Source organism: Bufo bufo, chromosome 1 (assembly GCF_905171765.1).
Source record: "Bufo bufo chromosome 1, aBufBuf1.1, whole genome shotgun sequence".
Taxonomy (NCBI): Eukaryota; Metazoa; Chordata; class Amphibia; order Anura; family Bufonidae; genus Bufo; species Bufo bufo.
This window is the reverse complement of record NC_053389.1, coordinates 792,319,738-792,341,977: the sequence shown is the minus strand read 5'-3', so window position 1 is coordinate 792,341,977 and position 22,240 is coordinate 792,319,738. Positions and strand designations below refer to the sequence as shown.

The window sequence follows — 22,240 nt, the reverse complement described above, 5'->3', positions numbered from 1 at the left end:
AATATACTGCCCCTGCAGAACCACATACCACAGTGCAGCACAATATACTGCCCCTGCAGAACCACATACCACAGTGCAGCACAATATACTGCCCCTGCAGAACCACATACCACAGTGCAGCACAATATACTGCCCCAGCAGAACCAAATACCACAGTGCAGCACAATATACTGCCCCAGCAGAACCAAATACCACAGTGCAGCACAATATACTGCCCCTGCAGAACCACATACCACAGTGCAGCACAATATACTGCCCCCGCAGAACCAAATACCACAGTGCAGCACAATATACTGCCCCTGCAGAACCACATACCACAGTGCAGCACAATATACTGCCCCAGCAGAACCAAATACCACAGTGCAGCACAATATACTGCCCCTGCAGAACCAAATACCACAGTGCAGCACAATATACTGCCCCTGCAGAACCACATACCACAGTGCAGCACAATATACTGCCCCTGCAGAACCACGTACCACAGTGCAGCACAATATACTGCCCCAGCAGAACCACATACACAGTGCAGCACAATATACTGCCCCCGCAGAACCACGTACCACAGTGCAGCACAATATACTGCCCCTGCAGAACCACATACCACAGTGCAGCACAATATACTGCCCCTGCAGAACCAGATACCACAGTGCAGCTCAATATACTGCCCCTGCAGAACCACATACCACAGTGCAGCACAATATACTGCCCCTGCAGAAGCAAATACCACAGTGCAGCTCAATATACTGCCCCTGCAGAACCACATACCACAGTGCAGCACAATATACTGCCCCTGCAGAACCACATACCACAGTGCAGCACAATATACTGCCCCAGCAGAACCAAATACCACAGTGCAGCACAATATACTGCCCCTGCAGAACCAGATACCACAGTGCAGCACAATATACTGCCCCAGCAGAACCACATACCACAGTGCAGCACAATATACTGCCCCAGCAGAACAAATACCACAGTGCAGCACAATATACTGCCCCTGCAGAACCTAATACCACAGTGCAGCACAATATACTGCCCCTGCAGAACCACATACCACAGTGCAGCACAATATACTGCCCCTGCAGAACCAGATACCACAGTGCAGCACAATATACTGCCCCTGCAGAACCAGATACCACAGTGCAGCACAATATACTGCCCCAGCAGAACCAAATACCACAGTGCAGCACAATATACTGCCCCTGCAGAACCACATACCACAGTGCAGCACAATATACTGCCCCCGCAGAACCAAATACCACAGTGCAGCACAATATACTGCCCCTGCAGAACCACATACCACAGTGCAGCACAATATACTGCCCCAGCAGAACCAAATACCACAGTGCAGCACAATATACTGCCCCTGCAGAACCAAATACCACAGTGCAGCACAATATACTGCCCCTGCAGAACCACATACCACAGTGCAGCACAATATACTGCCCCTGCAGAACCACGTACCACAGTGCAGCACAATATACTGCCCCAGCAGAACCACATACACAGTGCAGCACAATATACTGCCCCCGCAGAACCACGTACCACAGTGCAGCACAATATACTGCCCCTGCAGAACCACATACCACAGTGCAGCACAATATACTGCCCCTGCAGAACCAGATACCACAGTGCAGCTCAATATACTGCCCCTGCAGAACCACATACCACAGTGCAGCACAATATACTGCCCCTGCAGAAGCAAATACCACAGTGCAGCACAATATACTGCCCCTGCAGAACCACATACCACAGTGCAGCACAATATACTGCCCCTGCAGAACCACATACCACAGTGCAGCACAATATACTGCCCCAGCAGAACCAAATACCACAGTGCAGCACAATATACTGCCCCTGCAGAACCAGATACCACAGTGCAGCACAATATACTGCCCCAGCAGAACCACATACCACAGTGCAGCACAATATACTGCCCCAGCAGAACAAATACCACAGTGCAGCACAATATACTGCCCCTGCAGAACCTAATACCACAGTGCAGCACAATATACTGCCCCTGCAGAACCACATACCACAGTGCAGCACAATATACTGCCCCTGCAGAACCAGATACCACAGTGCAGCACAATATACTGCCCCTGCAGAACCAGATACCACAGTGCAGCACAATATACTGCCCCAGCAGAACCACATACCACAGTGCAGCACAATATACTGCCCCTGCAGAACCAGATACCACAGTGCAGCACAATATACTGCCCCAGCAGAACAAATACCACAGTGCAGCACAATATACTGCCCCTGCAGAACCTAATACCACAGTGCAGCACAATATACTGCCCCTGCAGAACCTAATACCACAGTGCAGCACAATATACTGCCCCTGCAGAACCTAATACCACAGTGCAGCACAATATACTGCCCCTGGAGAACCTAATACCACAGTGCAGCACAATATACTGCCCCAGCAGAACCAAATACCACAGTGCAGCACAATATACTGCCCCAGCAGAACCAAATACCACAGTGCAGCACAATATACTGCCCCTGCAGAACCTAATACCACAGTGCAGCACAATATACTGCCCCTGCAGAACCTAATACCACAGTGCAGCACAATATACTCCCTCAGCAGAACCACATACCACAGTGCAGTACATAATACTGCTCCAGCAGAACCAAATACCACAGTGCAGCACAATATACTGCCCCCACAGAACCAGATACCACAGTGCAGAACAATATACTGCCCCTGCAGAACCTAATACCACAGTGCAGAACAATATACTGCCCCTGCAGAACCTAATACCACAGTGCAGCACAATATACTGCCCCTGCAGAACCTAATACCACAGTGCAGCACAATATACTGCCCCAGCAGAACCACGTACCACAGTGCAGCACAATATACTGCCCCTGCAGAACCAAATACCACAGTGCAGCACAATATACTGCCCCTGCAGAACCAAATACCACAGTGCAGCACAATATACTGCCCCAGCAGAACCAGATACCACAGTGCAGCACAATATACTGCCCCTGCAGAACCAAATACCACAGTGCAGCACAATATACTGCCCCTGCAGAACCTAATACCACAGTGCAGCACAATATACTGCCCCAGCAGAACCACATACCACAGTGCAGCACAATATACTCCCTCAGCAGAACCACATACCACAGTGCAGCACATAATACTGCTCCAGCAGAACCAAATACCACAGTGCAGCACAATATACTGCCCCTGCAGAACCTAATACCACAGTGCAGCACAATATACTCCCTCAGCAGAACCACGTACCACAGTGCAGCACAATATACTGCCCCAGCAGAACCAAATACCACATACCACAGTGCAGCACAATATACTGCCACCTGCACCACAGTATGAAACTACATCATCGTCCTGAGGATGACAATACAGTTGAGTTCAGGAGGACACCTGCGGCCCTTGGCCAGATGGATAAGTACCCGATGCTCCTACATTAATTAATGCTGAGAACATCAGATCTTTATGTACCTGGCTCTCGGCCAAAAGCATGGCTTGGGTGGCTCCCTGGGCATCGGCCCACCAGGAAATTTCCCTGTAGGATCTATGGCCAGTCCACCCATTGCTCGGCCTCACTGCGATCCTTTGCCGACCTACACCCGCTTTGTGCCATTCTGGATACCCTGGTGCCATCCATCACCGACTGGGAAGTAGAGTCTCCTCCATCCAGGATCCGGCTCCCGGTCAGGCAGGGACTTTATCGGACACCTCTGGTTGTACCCGAAGAGTTTCTACAACTACTACCTCTCTCTCCACCCAGATATGCACTTGCTTGTACACTAGGGGCCTCTTTTCTATTTGCGGTCTCCCCCCTTTCTTTAGACAGCTAATACTTGCAGATCTCCCAGCCTCCATGCTGTTGGCCTATAAGGTGAATGCACATAAAACTGAAGTCTCAACGTCTGCCCTGATTCCATTAGGAACCTCCCTTATCAGTGGAAAACAGACTCACTCCACTAGCTGGGGGTCAATATAGCCCCTCGATGCGCAGATGTATACAAACGCAACTTCCCCTTGGTTTATCTGTAAGGCTGCGTTCACACGGGCGAGATTTCCGCGTGGGTGCAATGCGGTAGGTGAACGTATCCGGACCCATTCATTTCTATGGGGCTGTTCAGATGAGCGGTGATTTTTACGCATCACTTGTGCGTTGCGTGAAAATCGTAGCATGCTCTATAGAAGGCCCTATAGAAGTGAATGGGGCTGCGTGAAAATCGCAAGCATCCGCAAGCAAGTGCGGATGCGGTGTGATTTTCACGCACGGTTGCTAGGAGACGATCGGGATGGAGACCCGATCATTATTATTTTCCCTTAAACCATGGTTATAAGGGAAAATAATAGCATTCTGAATACAAAATGCATAGTAAACTAGCGCTGGAGGGGTTAAAAAAATAATAATAATAATTTAACTCACCTTAGTCCACTTGATCGCGGCCCGGCGTCTCCTTCTGTCTCCTTTGCTGAACAGGACCTGTGGTGAGCATTCATTACAGGTAAAGGACCTTTTGTGACGTCACTCCGGTCATCACATGATCTTTTACCATGGTGATGGATCATGTAATGACCGGAGTGACGTCACAAAAGGTCCTTTACCTGTAATTAATGCTCACCACAGGTCCTGTTCAGCAAAGGAGACAGAAGGCGATGTCGGGCCGCGATCAAGTGGACTAAGGTGAGTTATATTATTTATTTATTTTTTTTAACCCCTCCAGCGCTATTTTACTATGCATTCTGTATTCAGAATGCTATTATTTTCTCTTATAACCATGTTATAAGGGAAAATAATACAATCTACAGAACACCAATCCCAAGCCCGAACTTCTGTGAAGAAGTTCGGGTTTGGGTACCAAACATGCACGATTTTTCTCACGCGAGTGCAAAACGCATTACAATGTTTTGCACTCGCGCTGAAAAATCGCGGGTGTTCCCGCAACGCACCCGCACATTTTCCCGCAACGCCCGTGTGAACCCAGCCTAACAGCGTCCCCCAGTTGAAGTCGGGGAAGCAGTTATATGCCAGTGATAGCCTGGAGCCTGCTTGAGGCACTGGTATATTCCAATACAGGCCTGTAGATGGCAGCACTGCATTGAAATATAGTAAAGCCTCATTCACACATCAGTGATTTCCATCAGCGATTGTGAGCCAAAATCAGGACTGGAGCCTCCACAGACATAAGGTATAATGGAAAGATCCGCACCTGTTCTGTGTTTAGAACCGTACCTGGTTTTGGCTCAAAATAACTGATGGAAATCACTGACCAAACACCGACGTGTGAATGAGGCATAAATGCTGTGTTCTGAGATGGATAAATATCCATCACAGAGTTCAATTTGCAATCTAACAATTGCTTGTTATACCCAGGGTGATAAAAAAAAAAAAAAAGAAAAAAAAAAAAAAAAAAGTTTAAAAAAGTTGTTTTTTTTAATATAAAAGTTCAAATAAGTGGTGGGGGGCCATTTATATGATGTTGTCGAAAATAGTCGAGCGCTGGCTCAGTTATTTCCTTCGGGCCCATAGAAGTAAATGGGAGCGGCGGCCGTTCATGCGCGGTGCGCTCCCATTCACTCGTATGGGGAAAGCGCTTGGTGGTGGCCAGGATCCGGGGTCCTCCAGCCACCACTTTGGCCCGCTCCATTCTCCATATAGGTGCAGGGAGCCGCACCTGTCAGACAATGGGGGCATATCCTAGCAATATGCCCCCATTGGCTCAGATGGGAATAACCCTTTAAGTCTATATTACCCATGTTATATATGGCAATAAATACACAATTATCAGAAAAATGGAGCCAGGATGCCGGACCAAAGGGGAGCAGGCGAGTAGGATTCTTTCCTCAGGTTGCCCACTGTAAAGGCAACCCAATCCTGGAATACCACTTTAAAGGGGTTGTCCGAGATATTGAGGTCGACTGTCTGTTCTCAGGATAGTTTATCAATATCTGATCAGTGGGGGTCTGACTCCTGGCACCCTCGCTGATCAGCTTTTGGAGGAGTGACTGCTGCGGCCTCCTCACAGCGCCATCCATTGCATAGTGGCTGTGCTTGGCATTGCAGCCCATTCCCTTTCCTGTTAATAGGACCGAGCTGCACACAGGGCCAGATTGGCCATAGACTTTACAGGGAAATTACCTAGCGGGCTGATGCCCAAGTGGCTGCCCTAGCCCTCCTCTCTGCTGCTGGCCAGTGACCGCTCATGTCCTCCAGGATTTAACTACTGTGGTCCACGTCTTACATCCTAAGCCCCCTGCTCCATATCTTAATTAGGCCTCCTGCACACGACCGTTTTTTTTTCCCCGTTTACTGGCCGTTTCTTGCATTCCGTATACGGAACCATTCATTTTAATAGTTCCGCAAAAAAAACGGAATGTACTCCGTATGCATTCCGTTTCTGTATTTCCGTTCTGTTTAAAGATAGAACAGGTCCTATTTTTGCACGCAAATCACGTCCCGTGGCTCCATTCAAGTCAATGGGTCCACAAAAAACACATACACATACGGAAATGCATCCGTAGGTCTTCCGTTTTTTGCAGAACCATCTATTGAAAATGTTATGCCCAGCCCAATTTTTTCTATGTAATTACTGTATATGCCATACGGGAAAAACGGAAACAAAAAACGGAACGGATCCGTTAAAAACGGACCGCAAAACACTGACACAAGCCATACGGTCGTGTGCAGGAGGCCTAAGCTCCCTGCTCCATATCTTAATCAGAGAGAACTCAAGAACAGCAAACGGCAGCTATTGATGGCCGCCACAGAGGGACAGCGTTTTGTGCTGCACTATGGTATTTTGCGCTACAGTATTGCTGACCGCCCTACTTGTGTTGCCCCGCCTTCTGTCAACTTAGACACTCCTACAACATGGGGCCACTTTAAGTTGGCCTGGCTCCTGGCTGCACATAGGGCATGTAACCAATGAATGTGACAACACTGGCCTAGAAAGCCGCAGTGCCCACCAGAAGAGCCGATTGGTGGTGATGTCACGTCCATCGGTCACGAGGCCTAGGCACAGCTTAGGCTACTTTCACAGCAGCGTTTTTGCTGGATCCGTCATGGATCAGCAAAAACGCTTCCGTTACTGATAATACAACCGTCCGCCATCCGTTATGAACGGATCCGGTTGTATTATCTGTAACATGGCCAAGACGGATCCGTCATGAACTCCACTGAAAGTCAATGGGGGACGGATCCGTTTTCTATTGTGTCAGAGAAAACTGATCCGTAATCATTGACTTCTATTGTGTGTCAGGACGGATCCGTCTTGCTCCGCACCACATCGCGGAGCGTTATTCTGTCCGCGATGGGCGCGCAACCAAACGGAACAGAATGCATTCTGGTGCTCTCCATTTCGTTCAGTTTTGTCCCCATTGACAATGAATGGGGGCAAAACGGAAGGGTTCCTATGACCGATCTCAATAGCGGAAAGGGAAAGCGCAAGTGTGAAAGTAGCCTGGGCTGCAATACCAAACACAGCCACTATACATTGTATGGCGCTGTGTGGAGACCACAGAGCTCAGCGAAGCACCGCGCTCTCTTTAAAAAGCTGATTTTGGAGATGGGGGACAAACAGACAGTGCAGTACCCAAAAGAGAGGGGCCTCATAACAAGGATTATGCTGGGTCCCCTGCCACCCAGGACAGAAGGGTATAGTGTTTGTCCCCCGACCCTTGTATGTAGGTTTGCCAGTGCAAGACCTGCCTGAATATATCAGTTATAGCTCAGTGTGAACACCTGAAAAGCTCCTTTTTCTGACTTGAAGCTTCAAATCCGAACAGACCTGAAGTGTAAAGTATGGGGGTGGGAGGCAGCTGTGAATTTCAGACAACCTCAGACCCTAATAGATAATGCAGCACTAATACAAGTCGTGTCCTAAAGGCAGCAGACGCTGAACACATAGAAGGTCTGTAGCAGTTAAAGGGGTTGTCTCATTGCAAACAGCCCCTTTAGGCCTCATGCACACGGCCGTTGTTTTGGTCCGCATCCGAGCCGCAGTTTTTGCGGCTTGGATGCGGACCCATTTACTTCAATGGGGCCGCAAAAGATGCGGACACAACTCCGTGTGCTGTCCGCATCCGTTGCTCCGTAAAAAATATATAACCTGTCCTATTCTTGTCCGTTTTGCGGGGGTCTCCTCTAGGATATTCGTGGCCGGATCACGTGGCGCAAGGAGAAATAGCGTTCTTCTGACAACCATCTCATGTGAATGGACGCACAGGCCACCATAAACAGCGCTACCCAACACTACACGCCGTTACCATTGACATTTATTGAAAGTGACTGGTCTTGCGTGTTCTGATCCATTTACAAATGAATATATTTTCTTGTCCGAGCAGTCGCTATGGTAACGTAGTATGCCCTCACACAGCACGCCCACTTATGAAATCGCCGATCGCCCTCGCTGAGGTTTACTGATTTGTTTGCGTGTGACAACCACCAGGTTTGAGAAGGGTTACATGACTGTGGGGACATTACTGGTGGCCAGCTTGCTGCTTTTCCGACAACCAACGTGGTTATTTTGCACCCCATAGAGGTCGTCACTTAGCTTACCTGGCAAAGCTGCCTAAATAGTGGTAAGAAGGATGCAGGGGGAGCGGAAGAGGACCATAGACACCGACACAGTGCGCGGTCATGTCACCTCTCTGGGCTCGGCCGGATGTCTTCCAGCCCCCCCCCCCCCCCGATCAGCACTCATCACCATTTACTGGATTTCATTTCTGATTTATATTAGGGAGTCTATAATATGGCCGAATATGAAAGGACGAGTCGCGGGGACAGGTTCCCTTTAAATGTCATTGCCTCCATGGATCTGTCCTGTGACCAGCCTGTCCCTGGACATGAAGGTCTCTCCCAGTACGGCTCCGTTACTGCTCCATCCTACGATGCCGTCTAGTCTCCTCTTCCTCCTCAGCTGATGCCTGTCCTCCCTCCTCCTTGGGCGATTCGGCCTCCTCTTGCGCGGGGAGGCTTAGGTCCTGCGGGCCCGGGGTCAGTCGGAAAAGGACTGGCAGTTGAGCAAGGATGGGGTTGGTTTCTTGAAGACCCTGAATCCATTTCCCCAGCGTTCGCTCATCTACAGAACCTGCCATGCACATGGCGTAGACCGGACCTTCCTCCACTGCAAACGGAAAAAGACAAGAGGTCACCCGAATATTTAAAGGAGATGTAAGCTTTACAAATAAAAGAGGGGGGGGGTTCCGAATCCCAGCCATGTCCCAAAAAAAAAGGGTTAAACAGGAGGGTTAAGGAGCATAACCACAGCTCCATTCACCTGAGCATGCTGGGAGTTGTAGTTTCACCGCAAATGTCCTTACCTTCGTCCACATCAAAGGTTAAATCATCGCCGAGATCCCTCTCCAGGTCCAGGTCCAGTTGGAGTGGGTAGTAGAAACATCTCTCAGGGTCCACCTCCTCCTGAGCAAGGAACAGAGACAGCCATTACTATCCCTGTACCACCGAGCGGACCTAGGCGGCACTGCGCACCCACCTTCTTTGTAGCACCCGGCTCTGCGCGGAGGACGTAGTACTGGACGCAGGTCTTCTTCAGCCAGAGTGGGAACGGACCTTCAACTATGACAGGGTAACTGGGGTCATGGTCGGCCAGGAGAGACATCTGATCTGGAGACTGGATGCCTGGGGGTAAACCAGATATGGTGTGCAGTTATCCATCTTACCACTAGGTGGCAGCGCAAAATCAGTCTAGTCCTTTGACCCCACCCCGAGATAAGCGGCACCTGCCATCTCCCATAGCCACTTATCTCCATCCCTATTGAAATAATAAGAAAAGTCTATGTAAAGTAATATAGGAAGGGGGATGCTGATCCCTTGAATTGTTAAAGGGGTTGTCCCACAAAAAAATATTCTACATTTTTCACACCAGCCCCTGGATCTTAATGCTTCTGTAATGGCAGGTAATTAAAAATGTAGCATAGCCACTGAGCTATTCACCGAAACCTATCTGTATAGCGCCACCTGCTGTTTGCTACTTTTTCTAAATTCTTTGTCCTGATCACTGAGATGGCCGCACATGCTTAACTGCCACCGGCTGCAGCAGAAAGGACCCCCCCATCCCCGAAAAAAAAAAAAAAGGACATGCCCCCTTAGAAAGGACACACTCCCTGAGCTTTCAGCGGGGCAACTGGACCCATAGGAGGTACAACACTAATTCTACGTTCGTTAGGAGGAGCTGGTCATGTATATATAACTCCCTGGGTACATACCCACAAGATGTAAGTGCTCCTGGGCTGTCCCATCCTCGCGCACCTCCGATGACGGAAGCTGTGTAGAAACCACGCACATCAACATTTACATAGTTGGCGGTAGCTTAGCCTGAGTATCGGCGCGCTGCCTGGTGACCAAGACTGGCTCGTCACACAGACGCCCGTTAAATATGTGCAAGCCGATTTTTAATATCTTACTTATGGGCTGTGATAGGATCATCTGAAATGACAGGCCCTAAGCCTGAGGCTGCACTACTGAGTCTCCCAGTTCTGTCCGTTGCCCGGTTCACCAACATCCACAGTGAATACTGTCAGATATGTGCAGCCACTGCACCTTCCCAAAAAAATAATCTGATTCTCTCAGTAGTGCAGCCTCAGGCTTTGGGCCTGTAACTTCAAGCGCTCATATCTCAGCCTAGAAACCAGATATACTCTTGCAGTTTTAGCGTACGAGCTCCGGGTCTGCAGACAGTCACCTGGTACACCGTCGCCTTGGCGTCTCTGTCGGCCGCTATTCGCTCCAGACAAACTTTGGACATGGCGACAGGGTCAGCCTCTAGGTGAAGCGGCACAGGGTGGGGGTTGACATGTTTAAAGCGGGGGAACCAGTAGAGCAGTCGCTGGTACTTCTTCACAGGGTGGCTGAGCTTCCCAAACGTTTGGACCAAGAGGAAGTAGGTGTGCCTGTTAGGGGTGACACCTGCGGAGACCAAAAATACTTACTGCCGGCGGAGATGGAGGGGGGCTGCCTGGACCCCCAACAATGTTACCAGGCAGAGAATGCTAAATGCTGAGGTGCAGCGATCATGTGGAGAAGTCGATGATGTCATCAACACAGAAACAAATACTGCACCGGAGGAACGGACTGAGCACAGATACGTATTTATACAGCATCCCCCGCATTCAGGGACGTTGGAGTCCTAGAAAACCCCTTTAAGTAGAACAATGCTCCTCTCTGTGTCACCTTGTGGTGGGAGGGGCAGACATCACATAGCTCCTCCCTCCTGTCTGTCACCTTGTGGTGGGAGGGGCAGATGTCACATAGCTCCTCCCTCCTGTCTGTCACCTTGTGGTGGGAGGGGCAGACGTCCAATAGCTCCTCCCTCCTGTCTGTGTCACCGTGTGGTGGGAGGGGCAGATGTCACATAGCTCCTCCCTCCTGTCTGTGTCACCGTGTGGTGGGAGGGGCAGATGTCACATAGCTCCTCCCTCCTGTCTGTCACCCTGTGGTGGGAGGGGCAGACGTCACATAGCTCCTCCCTCCTGTCTGTGTCACCCTGTGGTGGGAGGAGCATACCATGTCACATAGCTCCTCCCTTCTGTCTGTGTCAGCATGCTGTGGGAGGAGCATACCATGTCACATAGCTCCTCCCTTCTGTCTGTGTCAGCATGCTGTGGGAGGAGCATACCATGTCACATAGCTCCTCCCTCCTGTGTGTCACCCTGTGGTGGGAGGGGCAGACGTCACACAGCTGTACATTTACCATAGAACTCCATTTGATCCAGGACCCTGATGGCACACTCCTGCTGTCGGGGGTAATGGAGGAACATGGTCTGGATGAAGTTTTGGGGGACGAAGACCTCCTTGGGGAAGACATCGAGCAGTTTGTTGTAAACCTCTAAGTCTTTCTCCACTCCAAACTGCGGCATCCACCTGAGCGCCGCCTCGATCATCTCTACGTGACCTCTCCTCCTCACATCTCGGCCGCAGAATAAGTCAAGCACCTGGATAAACGAGGCCTTGTCCCGCTGGCCCTGGGTGAACGAGTCTTCAAATGGAGCCACAGTGTTTGGCGGCGGGGTGGTCACCGGAGGTCCGGGTGTAGACGAAGTGTGGGAGGCCCGGAGCAACTGTGACTGGAGCATGGAGAGAGGAGATCACAGAGAAACATCAGTACCCAGCAGTATGTATGCACTGGAGGACCGCGCGTTTCAGGGCTCATCATCACCAACAATACATTGAAAGGAAGCATACATAGCTAAAAAGGGCACTAAAACCCGCCCCTTAGGGGGCCGCACATCAAAGGTTAGGGCCTGTGCACATTAGGTTTTTTCCCTGTGGAATTTTGGTGCGGACTCGTGCGAAATTCCACGACCATGCCGAGAAGGGACACGTCGCACCCAATACGTGTAGAGCTGCTGCAGTGTGAAGCATGGTGGTGAGCCAAAAGAAGGGACACCCTGAGCCTCTATATGTATCTCCATGATGGCGACGCACAGTGTTCACACTCACCTTTGCTCCCAGTGGTTCCCCCGCTGCGGTCTGTCTGAGCCCAGCACATAGCTGGCGGGCTGCAACCAACAAGCGCAGACTCCTCATCCTCATTTATCACCTGCAACAATAAGTGATGTTTATTACAGGGCAGGCTCTCACCATATCTCTGCTAGCTGTCAAAGAAGGGGAACATTCCAGTATCTATCCGCAGGCGGTAAATCTGTAGAGATCGATTACTTCTCACTCTTTGGGTTTGCTACACTTGCATCCGGTCTGGAAAAGACTTGATACCTCGTGCCTGCGCTGATACACTGTAACAGACTATCAGCACGGGAGAGCGGGGTCTCGCTCACAGATGATTACAATGCCATGGGACACGGTCTGTGTACAATCTGTGGCTGGGGGATATAACAGGACAGCGGCTCGGGGTTTCCACATCAGTCCCAGAGCGCACACACCTGACACGTGCGGTCACCACATACACACAGGAGGACGCCATCATTGCCTCATCCATACACACAGCTCTACCTGCACAGCTGCCTCAGTGTCACCTTACTTCCATGGGCGCCGCCATCTTGGAGGAGAAAAACGTAATGGTAAAGCCTAGAATGTATTGGCTTCTTTGAGGGCATGACGTCATGAGATCATGTGACTGCTTCTGCCCGCCCCCTACAGACTGTGACAGATACAGGAAAAGAGCTGTAAGGAGAAGCACAGCAAGAGCAGCAGTGCTGGTCCAGAGCAGAGAGAGTGCAGAGCAGGGAGAGTGCAGAGCAGAGAGAGTGCAGAGCAGAGAGAGTGCAGAGCAGGGAGAGTGCAGAGCAGAGAGAGTGCAGAGCAGGGAGAGTGCAGAGCAGGGAGAGTGCAGAGCAGCAGTGCTGGTCCAGAGCAGAGAGAGTGCAGAGCAGAGAGAGTGCAGAGCAGGGAGAGTGCAGAGCAGGGAGAGTGCAGAGCAGAGAGAGTGCAGAGCAGCAGTGCTGGTCCAGAGCAGGGAGAGTGCAGAGCAGAGAGGAGAGTGCAGAGCAGAGAGAGTGCAGAGCAGCAGTGCTGGTCCAGAGCAGAGAGAGTGCAGAGCAGGGAGAGTGCAGAGCAGAGAGAGTGCAGAGCAGGGAGAGTGCAGAGCAGAGAGAGTGCAGAGCAGGGAGAGTGCAGAGCAGGGAGAGTGCAGAGCAGCAGTGCTGGTCCAGAGCAGAGAGAGTGCAGAGCAGAGAGAGTGCAGAGCAGAGAGAGTGCAGAGCAGGGAGAGTGCAGAGCAGAGAGAGTGCAGAGCAGGGAGAGTGCAGAGCAGGGAGAGTGCAGAGCAGGGAGAGTGCAGAGCAGAGAGAGTGCAGAGCAGGGAGAGTGCAGAGCAGGGAGAGTGCAGAGCAGAGAGAGAGTGCAGAGCAGGGAGAGTGCAGAGCAGAGAGAGTGCAGAGCAGGGAGAGTGCAGAGCAGCAGTGCTGGTCCAGAGCAGAGAGAGTGCAGAGCAGGGAGAGTGCAGAGCAGAGAGGAGAGTGCAGAGCAGGGAGAGTGCAGAGCAGAGAGAGTGCAGAGCAGCAGTGCTGGTCCAGAGCAGAGAGAGTGCAGAGCAGGGAGAGTGCAGAGCAGAGAGAGTGCAGAGCAGGGAGAGTGCAGAGCAGAGAGAGTGCAGAGCAGGGAGAGTGCAGAGCAGAGAGAGTGCAGAGCAGAGAGAGTGCAGAGCAGAGAGGAGAGTGCAGAGCAGGGAGAGTGCAGAGCAGAGAGGAGAGTGCAGAGCAGAGAGAGTGCAGAGCAGAGAGGAGAGTGCAGAGCAGGGAGAGTGCAGAGCAGAGAGGAGAGTGCAGAGCAGAGAGAGTGCAGAGCAGCAGTGCTGGTCCAGAGCAGAGAGAGTGCAGAGCAGAGAGGAGAGTGCAGAGCAGGGAGAGTGCAGAGCAGAGAGGAGAGTGCAGAGCAGGGAGAGAGCAGAGAGGAGAGTGCAGAGCAGAGAGAGTGCAGAGCAGCAGTGCTGGTCCAGAGCAGGGAGAGTGCAGAGCAGAGAGAGTGCAGAGCAGGGAGAGTGCAGAGCAGGGAGAGTGCAGAGCAGAGAGAGTGCAGAGCAGAGAGGAGAGTGCAGAGCAGGGAGAGTGCAGAGCAGAGAGAGTGCAGAGCAGGGAGAGTGCAGAGCAGCAGTGCTGGTCCAGAGCAGAGAGAGTGCAGAGCAGAGAGAGTGCAGAGCAGCAGTGCTGGTCCAGAGCAGAGAGAGTGCAGAGCAGAGAGAGTGCAGAGCAGGGAAAGTGCAGAGCAGAGAGAGTGCAGAGCAGGGAGAGTGCAGAGCAGAGAGAGTGCAGAGCAGGGAGAGTGCAGAGCAGCAGTGCTGGTCCAGAGCAGAGAGAGTGCAGAGCAGCAGTGCTGGTCCAGAGCAGAGAGAGTGCAGAGCAGAGAGAGTGCAGAGCAGGGAGAGTGCAGAGCAGCAGTGCTGGTCCAGAGCAGAGAGAGTGCAGAGCAGCAGTGCTGGTCCAGAGCAGAGAGAGTGCAGAGCAGAGAGAGTGCAGAGCAGGGAGAGTGCAGAGCAGAGAGAGTGCAGAGCAGGGAGAGTGCAGAGCAGAGAGAGTGCAGAGCAGCTCCCTTTTCCTTGTTTCCCAGGCTTAGCTGCTACCTTATTTCCCCCTCATTGTACAGTAGTTCCCCCCACTCCATACCCTGACATTACTGTGTCACAGTATCCAATGATGTATCAGGAATTTGGGAATGGTGGGTGACAACCTGAGGGAGCTTTAAAGGTGTCCAAATTAGTTGTCACCCAGCTTTTTACAACACGGTATAAGGCCTAGTTCACACGAACGTTTTTTTTTTGCGAGTGTACGGGCCTTTTTTTGTGTTCCGTATACGGAACTATTAATTTCAATGGTTCCGCAAAAAAAACGGAATGTACTCCGTATGCATTCCTTTTCCGTTCCGTTGAAAGATAGAACATGTCCTATTATTGCCCGCAAATCACGTTCCTTGGCTCTATTCAAGTCAATGGATCCGCAAAAAAAACGGAACACATACGGAAATGCATCCGTATGTCTTCCGTATCCGTTCCGTTTTTGCTGAACCATCTATTGAAAATTTTATGCCCAGCCCAATTTTTTCTATGTAATTACTGTATACTGTATATGCCATACGGAAAAACGGAACAGAAACACAACGGAAACAAAAAACGGAACAACGGATCTGTGAAAAACGGACCGCAAAACACTGAAAAAGCCATACGTTCGTGTGAACTAGGCCTAAAACGTCTGCCTCGTTATACAGTAATATAGCCCCCGCTATTGTATTGCTGCATGACTGCTCAGATATGTCACTCTGGAACCTGGAAAAGCTGGGTGACGAGCGCCATATTAGTTGTCAGACAACTTGTCCTCCAACTACTCCACGGTCCTGAATGGTAAAAATCCTCCTCCGTCTCTGGTATTGCTGAGCTTTCGCCTTCTGGGATCTTGTAACAGAGGGTGACAACCCCTCTGGGAGCTAAAGTTGTCACATAGCTTTTCCCCAGCCCTGATTGATAATACCGCCATATAGCTTCCCTGCTCTGCACCAGATTGAAGCAGGGTTACTCCATAATGTGGCCATGTGCATAAGCCTAAAGCCCCATTCACATGATCATATCCGTTTTGCAATCGCAAGTGCGGATCCACAAAACACGGATGCCGGCCGTGTGCATCCCTGATATTCCGCCCTATGTTAGAAATGCCTATTCTTTGCAAAACGAACAAGAATAGGACACGTTTGTTCTTTTCTGCAGGGCCACGGAACGGACATGTGCTGTAATAAATGGGCCCACATCTGATCCGCAAAAAATGCAGATTGGACGATGACCAAAAATACGGCCGTGAGGCCTCATGCTTGCGACTGTATGTATTTTGCAGACCACAAAAAAACGGGTGACATCCGTGTTGCATCCGTTTTTTTTTTTTTTTTTGTGTGGTTCCATTGTAACAATGCCTGTCTTTGCCTACAAGAATAGGACATGTTCTATTTTTATTTATTTTTTACGGAACAGACATATGGACAAGCCCCATTGAAGTGAATGGTTCTGTATACGGACCTGTATATGCTGTATTTTGCCCCGATTTATGATGGCAGACGCGTGCTACAGCGGTATGGACAAGGCCTGCGCTGCCGGAGGAGGAAGGTAAATTTATGACGCTAGAATGAGAGCCATTGCTGACGCCAGTTTCTGGTGTAAATAACGATGAATTATCCGGGGATGAAGGTCACGCCCTCGCAATGTCCTCACTCTGCCTCTGCCGTGCCCCCTGTTCGTAGATGTGGTCGGGGTAAAATGTAGGTTGTGACTAGAAAAGTCAGTGGCTTTGTGAAGGAGAAAGATGAATTTTTCCCTTTCTGTTTTGCTTTCACAGCCACTAAAAGATCTCTGCCTGCTGTCAGTGAATGGGAACATTACATCCACCCAATCCTAATACTTTTCACAGCTGAGGGTTTGTTGCAGTTCCAGTGGTTTTCCAGGAGTTGTCAGTGTTTGCTGCCCGCCTCCTCCCTCGGGTGAGTCGCCCCCTCCCCTTGGATGCGGTGCGGAGCAGGGCGATTTAGGTGTTTTTCCTGCTTATATAATAAAGTCTTATTGAGACATGACCCGTTCTTCCCGGTCAGACCTGCCGATCCAGTTCCTGCAAAGTTCCTGCCCTCTAACATGCCCGTTGCTGCACACTTTACTTTCCCTCACTTTGCAGGAGGTAATTATAGATATACATAGATTTTAAAAAAAACTGCAATGTAGTATGGAAAGGTTTTTCATGCAGAATTCTTGTTTCTTTATTATCTATGTTTAGTGGTGAAATTGGGTACTGCAAGCAATAGATGCCTGGTCTCATTGGGGGTCCATCAGGGTCACAGCAGTTGCAACTGTTCTCCGTCCCCTATGCTTTAGGGGTCCATAGGTGTCCTCAAATGGGTCACAGGCAACAATCGTCACAAATCTCATCACTCCACCAATGAAGACAATCAGGTGCAGCCTATCAGTTACTGGAAGAAAATGCAGCGCCACCTACTGTAAATGGTGAGTTACTTAAAGATCTGGCCCATGACAGGGGTAAAGATTTAAATTTAAAGGGTATGTCTGCTTTTCGACAGTATTTAAAAATACCTTTGTGTCAATCTCCAATTAAAGTGGATTGAGAAAAGCAGCCGTCCCTTTAAGGAACACCTTAAAAAGCCTAAGTTTGAATCTTAAAAGGATCTTTTCACTCTTTCACTCTTTTGCTGTGTCACGGCCTTGTGCTAAAATAAAGTAAAAAAGATTAAGTTCCCGATCAATCTGCACTCAGTACCCCATAAAAACAGAATGTTAGAAAATTCTGCTAATTGATTAAGAAAGGAAAAAATAAAGTTTCTCATGGACACTTGACATTAAGCTCTGGGAGCCTCCCATTTCTCCTGATCATCTTTGGGATGTTTCTACTCCTTGATTGGAGTCCACCTGTGGTAAATTCAGTTGATTGGAGATGATTTGGAAAGAGACCCATCCCAGTCTATAGAAGGTCTCACGGCTGACAATGTAGATCAGAGCGAAAAACCAAGCCATGAGGAGGAAAGAACTGCCTGTAGAGCCCAGAGACAGGATTGTGTGGAGGCACGGATCTGGAGAAAGGGACAAAAAAGAATTCTGCTGCACTGAAAGTTCCCAAGATCACAGTGGCCTCCATAATTCTGAAATGGAAGAAGTCTGGAACAACCAACCTCTTCCCAGAGCTGGCCTCCCCACCAAACTAAGTAATCAGGGAAGAAGGACCTTGGTAATAGACGTGACCAAGAACCCAATGGTCATTCTGGCTGAGCTCCAAAGATTCTGTGTGCAAATAGGAGAAACTTCTAGAATGTCAACCATTACTGCAGCACTCCACCAATCTAAGCTCTATGGCAGAGTGGCCTTTCCTCAGTAAAAGACACATAAAAGTTTGCAAAAAAAAAAGCACCTAAAGGACTGTGAGAAACAAGATTCTCTGATCTGATGAAGAGTCACGTCTGGAGAAAACCAGGTGCTGCTCATCACCTGCCCAGTACCATCCCCTACAGTGAAGCATGGTGATGGCTGCATCATGCTGGGGGTACAGGGAGACTAGTCAGGTGTGAGGGAAAGCCGAATGGAGCAAAGTATGGAGATATTCTCAATGAAAACCTGATCAACAGAGCTCTGGATCTCAGACTGGGCTAAAGGTTCACCTTCCAACAAGACAATGACACTAAACACAAAGCTGAGACAAATCAGGAGTGGCTTAGGAACAACTCTGCGAGTGTCCTTGAGTTGCCCAGCCAGAGCCCTGTCTTGAACCCAAACAAACATCTCAGGAGACACCTGAACGTGGCTGTCCACCGATGGTCCCAATCAACCTGACAGAGCTTGAGAGGATCTGTAGAGAAGAAAGGAATGTCAGCAGTGAACTCCAAGAAGCTGTACTACAAATAAGATCCAGAGGAATCAGACTTCTCTCCCCCCAGGAGGTAGAGAGGGGAAAGGGCATGAACAAAGTCTAATATTTCTTCCGCCTTGGAAGAAGGACTCGGGCATAGCACTGGAAGAGCTATAACCTGGTTAAGGTTAGAAAAGGATGGAACTTCAGCAAAAAAGAGAAGTGCGATGTGGAGGAGAAAAAAGCTTGCAGTTCACCTATTCTCTTTGCTGAGGTACTGACAAGCCAAAAAGTTTCATAGACAAGTATTTTAAATGAACCTGTTCCAAAGGTTCAAATGGAGCCGAGCATACGCCTTTTAGGCCTTTATTACACCAACAGATTATCTGGTCAGAAAATCTGTCACTCATTGGTCAGATGGCCGATTACACACACAGATCTTTTGTTCTACACACCAGCTATTGGTCTGATTGGACAGATACTGTTCATATAATCTGTTTGTGTAATATACAGTATATCCCAGATTGATATATCCCACTGGGGAATTGGCTTGAGGATTACTGGTCTCATCTTTGCAGCCGTATGTATTTTGCAGTTCGCAAAACACAGATCCGCCCCAAAAAAATAAAAATAGGTGACATCCGTGTCGCATCTGTTTTTTTTGTAACAATGCCTGTCCTTGTCCGCAAAATGGACACGAATAGGACATGTTCTATTTTTATTTGCGGAACGGACACAGAGTCATTTCCGTTTTTTTTTTTTCAAGCCCCTTTAAAATGAATGTTTCCGCGTACGGACCTGTAAAAAAATGGAATTGAAACGGAAGAAAAATACGTTCATGTGCATGGGGCATGCAGGGCCGCAAAAGATGTGGACAGCACACCCATGTGCTGCCCGCATCCGTATGTCCATTTTGCGGCCCCGTAAAAAAAAAAAAAATACATGTCCTATTCTTGTCTATTTTACAGTATCTGTGTTTTGTGGACCGCAAAAACAGCAACGGCCATGTGCATGAGCCCTCAGAGGATCACAAGGAAAAGGAGTCAACAAGGAGGCTGCTAAGGCTCACTTGAATGGGGTCCGCGATCTGCATCCGACGGTCCGCACCGCAAAAAAGTAGTGCATGCGCTCCTTTTTTGCAGTGCGGAGGCACGGCCAGAAACATCACGGAAGCACTCCATAGTGCTTCCATGGGGTTCCGATCCGTTTCTCCGTTCCGCATTTCCGTGATTGCGGACCCATTCAAGTGAATGGGTCAGTGATGCGAAATGCACACGGCCGGTGCCCGTGTATTGCGGGCCGCAATACGGCCACTGGGGGCACACGGTCATGTGCATGTAGCCTTAGTCTAATCCATATTGTAAAAATTCAAGGATCTTTTATATCGGAGGGTTAAAGCACTCTACCTCCTTCTCAGCACACCAAGTGTCTTCTTGATCCTAGCATAGGGGTCCATTCAGACGTCCGTAGTGCATTGCGGATCCGCAACACACCCGTCCGGCACCCCCATAGAACTGCCTATTCTTGTCCGCAATTGCGGACAAGAATACGACATGTTCTATTTTTTTTCAGAGCCGCAGACCGGAAGATTGGGGGCGCGCTCCGGGAATGTGGATGCAGAGAGCACACAGTGTGCTCTCCGCATCCATTCCGTCCTCATAGAGAATGAATGGGTCCGCACCCGTTCCGCAATTTGCGGAACGGATGCGGACCCATTATACGGACGTGTGAATGGAGTCTAACTCTTTTTTGTAGACTCTGCTTTGGATATAGACATGGTCCCCAAGATGGCACCAGAAAGCCCTCTAGATTGTAATAAAGGTTAGGCCCCTTGCAGACGAGCGTAAGCGGATCAGGTCCGTGAAAAGTTTTGTATACGATCGCGTTCAGCTGTTCAGTTTTTATCGTGCGGGTGCAATGCTTTTTAATGCGTTTTGCACACACGTGATAAAAAACTGAAGGTATACAAACAACATCTCTTAGCAACCATCCGTGAAAACCGCATCTCATCCACACTTGCTTGCGGATACATTGCGATTTTTACGCAGCCCCATTCACTTCTATAGGGCCTGCGTTGCATGAAAAATGCAGAATATAGAGCATGCTGCGATTTTCTTGCAACGCAGAACTGATGCGTGAAAAACAACGCTCATGTACACAGCCCCATTGAAATGAATGGGTCCGGATTCAGTGCGGGCGCAATGCGTTCATCATCACGCATTGCACCCGCGCGGAAAACTCGCTCGTGTAAAAGGGGCCTTAGTTAACCTCCAGGCTGTCAGTTTGAAACTGTTCAGATCTGGACAAACCTATTCTCCTTGAGATATTAGGTTCTGTAGCGGGGAAGTTTCCAAAGTTGCCCTTGACTCATCTGCATGAACTGGGTAAAACCAAGACCTCTTCGGCCATAATGGCTTGGTCCTGCCTGATTTTCACCGATACCCTGGGTATCATGGAAACAGGAGGGAAGACATAGGCCAGCCTGAACCTCCACAGAATGGACAGAGCATCCACTGCCAATGGATTGTGTTACACAGTAACAGATTCCCAGCGGACGCCCCTTCTCTTCAATTCATATGCCTTTTATTCCAGATAAATGTACATACATAAGGACGCGTTTCGGCCCGTCCAGCTGACGAAAGGCTGGGTGGGCCAAAACGCGTCCTTATGTATGTAAATTTTTCTGGAATAAAAAGCATATGAATTGAAGAGAACGAGCGTCCGCTGGGAATCTGTTACAGTGTTTCCTGGAGTTTTCTGCTTCTCGTGCCGGCGCGCACTAGATCAAGTGCTGACCATCCCCCTCTGTGAATGGATTGTTAGGCTGGCGGCAGGTGTCTGCTGTTGTCCCGCTGTTTCGGGCATCTTTCTACTCTCCCTGTTTGTATTGCGCAGTGAATATCCTTACAGGACTGATAGAGTTAATCCTTCCTTTTTTCTCTCTGGTCAGCTGCTGGAGCCTCCCTATTTAGCGGCACCGTTCCACCTCCTGGCCTGAGCACCGGGTTTTCTAGTGTCTAATAACCATCAAAGGTGTGATCTCCTGTCTGACTACCCATATACTGTACCTAGCCTGTCTTCCATTTCTGCCCCTTGCCTCCTGCCTGAGCTTGGAATTACTATCTTGATTACACATGTACTCAGCCTGCCCTGAACTTGGAATTGTTATCTGGAATACACATGTACTTAGCTTGCCCAGACCTGCCTGGTCTTTTGGTGCCTCACACCAGTGTCTTTGACCCCGTGGGTCAACAGTCAACTTCATCAGGACTACTCTAGGAGTTTGTGGCCTGGTTGGTTCCCTGCAGCAAAGTCCAGATCCCTGTACAGGGGTTAAAGAGTGAATACCAGGGAACCGCCAGGACAACACCCTTAATTTTAGGCCAAATTCAAACGGGTTAGTTGGCATAGTGGGTTCACACCCACTATCATTTACAGATTGTTCTG

At 49.6% G+C, this 22,240-nt stretch overlaps 1 protein-coding gene across 2 annotated transcripts; it reads right to left on the bottom strand.

Moving 5' to 3' along the window:
- Window positions 1–8,252: 8,252 nt before the first annotated feature.
- Window positions 8,253–13,067, bottom strand: ECSIT (ECSIT signaling integrator). 2 transcript variants are annotated; one of them, XM_040415011.1, is made up of 8 exons: window positions 12,969–13,067; window positions 12,459–12,558; window positions 11,710–12,082; window positions 10,702–10,925; window positions 10,226–10,283; window positions 9,493–9,638; window positions 9,320–9,419; window positions 8,253–9,123 (listed from the first exon to the last, which is right to left on the bottom strand). In XM_040415011.1, exons 2-8 carry the CDS (start codon window positions 12,549–12,551, stop codon window positions 8,870–8,872), a joined length of 1,248 nt encoding a protein of 415 aa, XP_040270945.1. In that variant the 5' UTR covers window positions 12,552–12,558; window positions 12,969–13,067; the 3' UTR covers window positions 8,253–8,869. The 2 variants fall into 2 exon arrangements, with proteins under 2 accessions (XP_040270945.1, XP_040270946.1); XM_040415012.1 differs by having other exon boundaries at window positions 12,997–13,016.
- Between the last annotated feature and the right edge of the window lie 9,173 nt (window positions 13,068–22,240).

Bases quoted from the DNA above. Each gene is read 5' to 3' on its own strand.
- ECSIT (XM_040415011.1), bottom strand. From the start codon at position 12,551: ATGAGGATGAGGAGTCTGCGCTTGTTGGTTGCAGCCCGCCAGCTATGT. The intron at 12,083-12,458 runs GTGAGTGTGAAC...TCCATGCTCCAG, and splicing joins GGGAACCACTGGGAGCAAAG to TCACAGTTGCTCCGGGCCTC. The intron at 10,926-11,709 runs GTAAATGTACAG...TGGTCTCCGCAG, and splicing joins GGATCAAATGGAGTTCTATG to GTGTCACCCCTAACAGGCAC.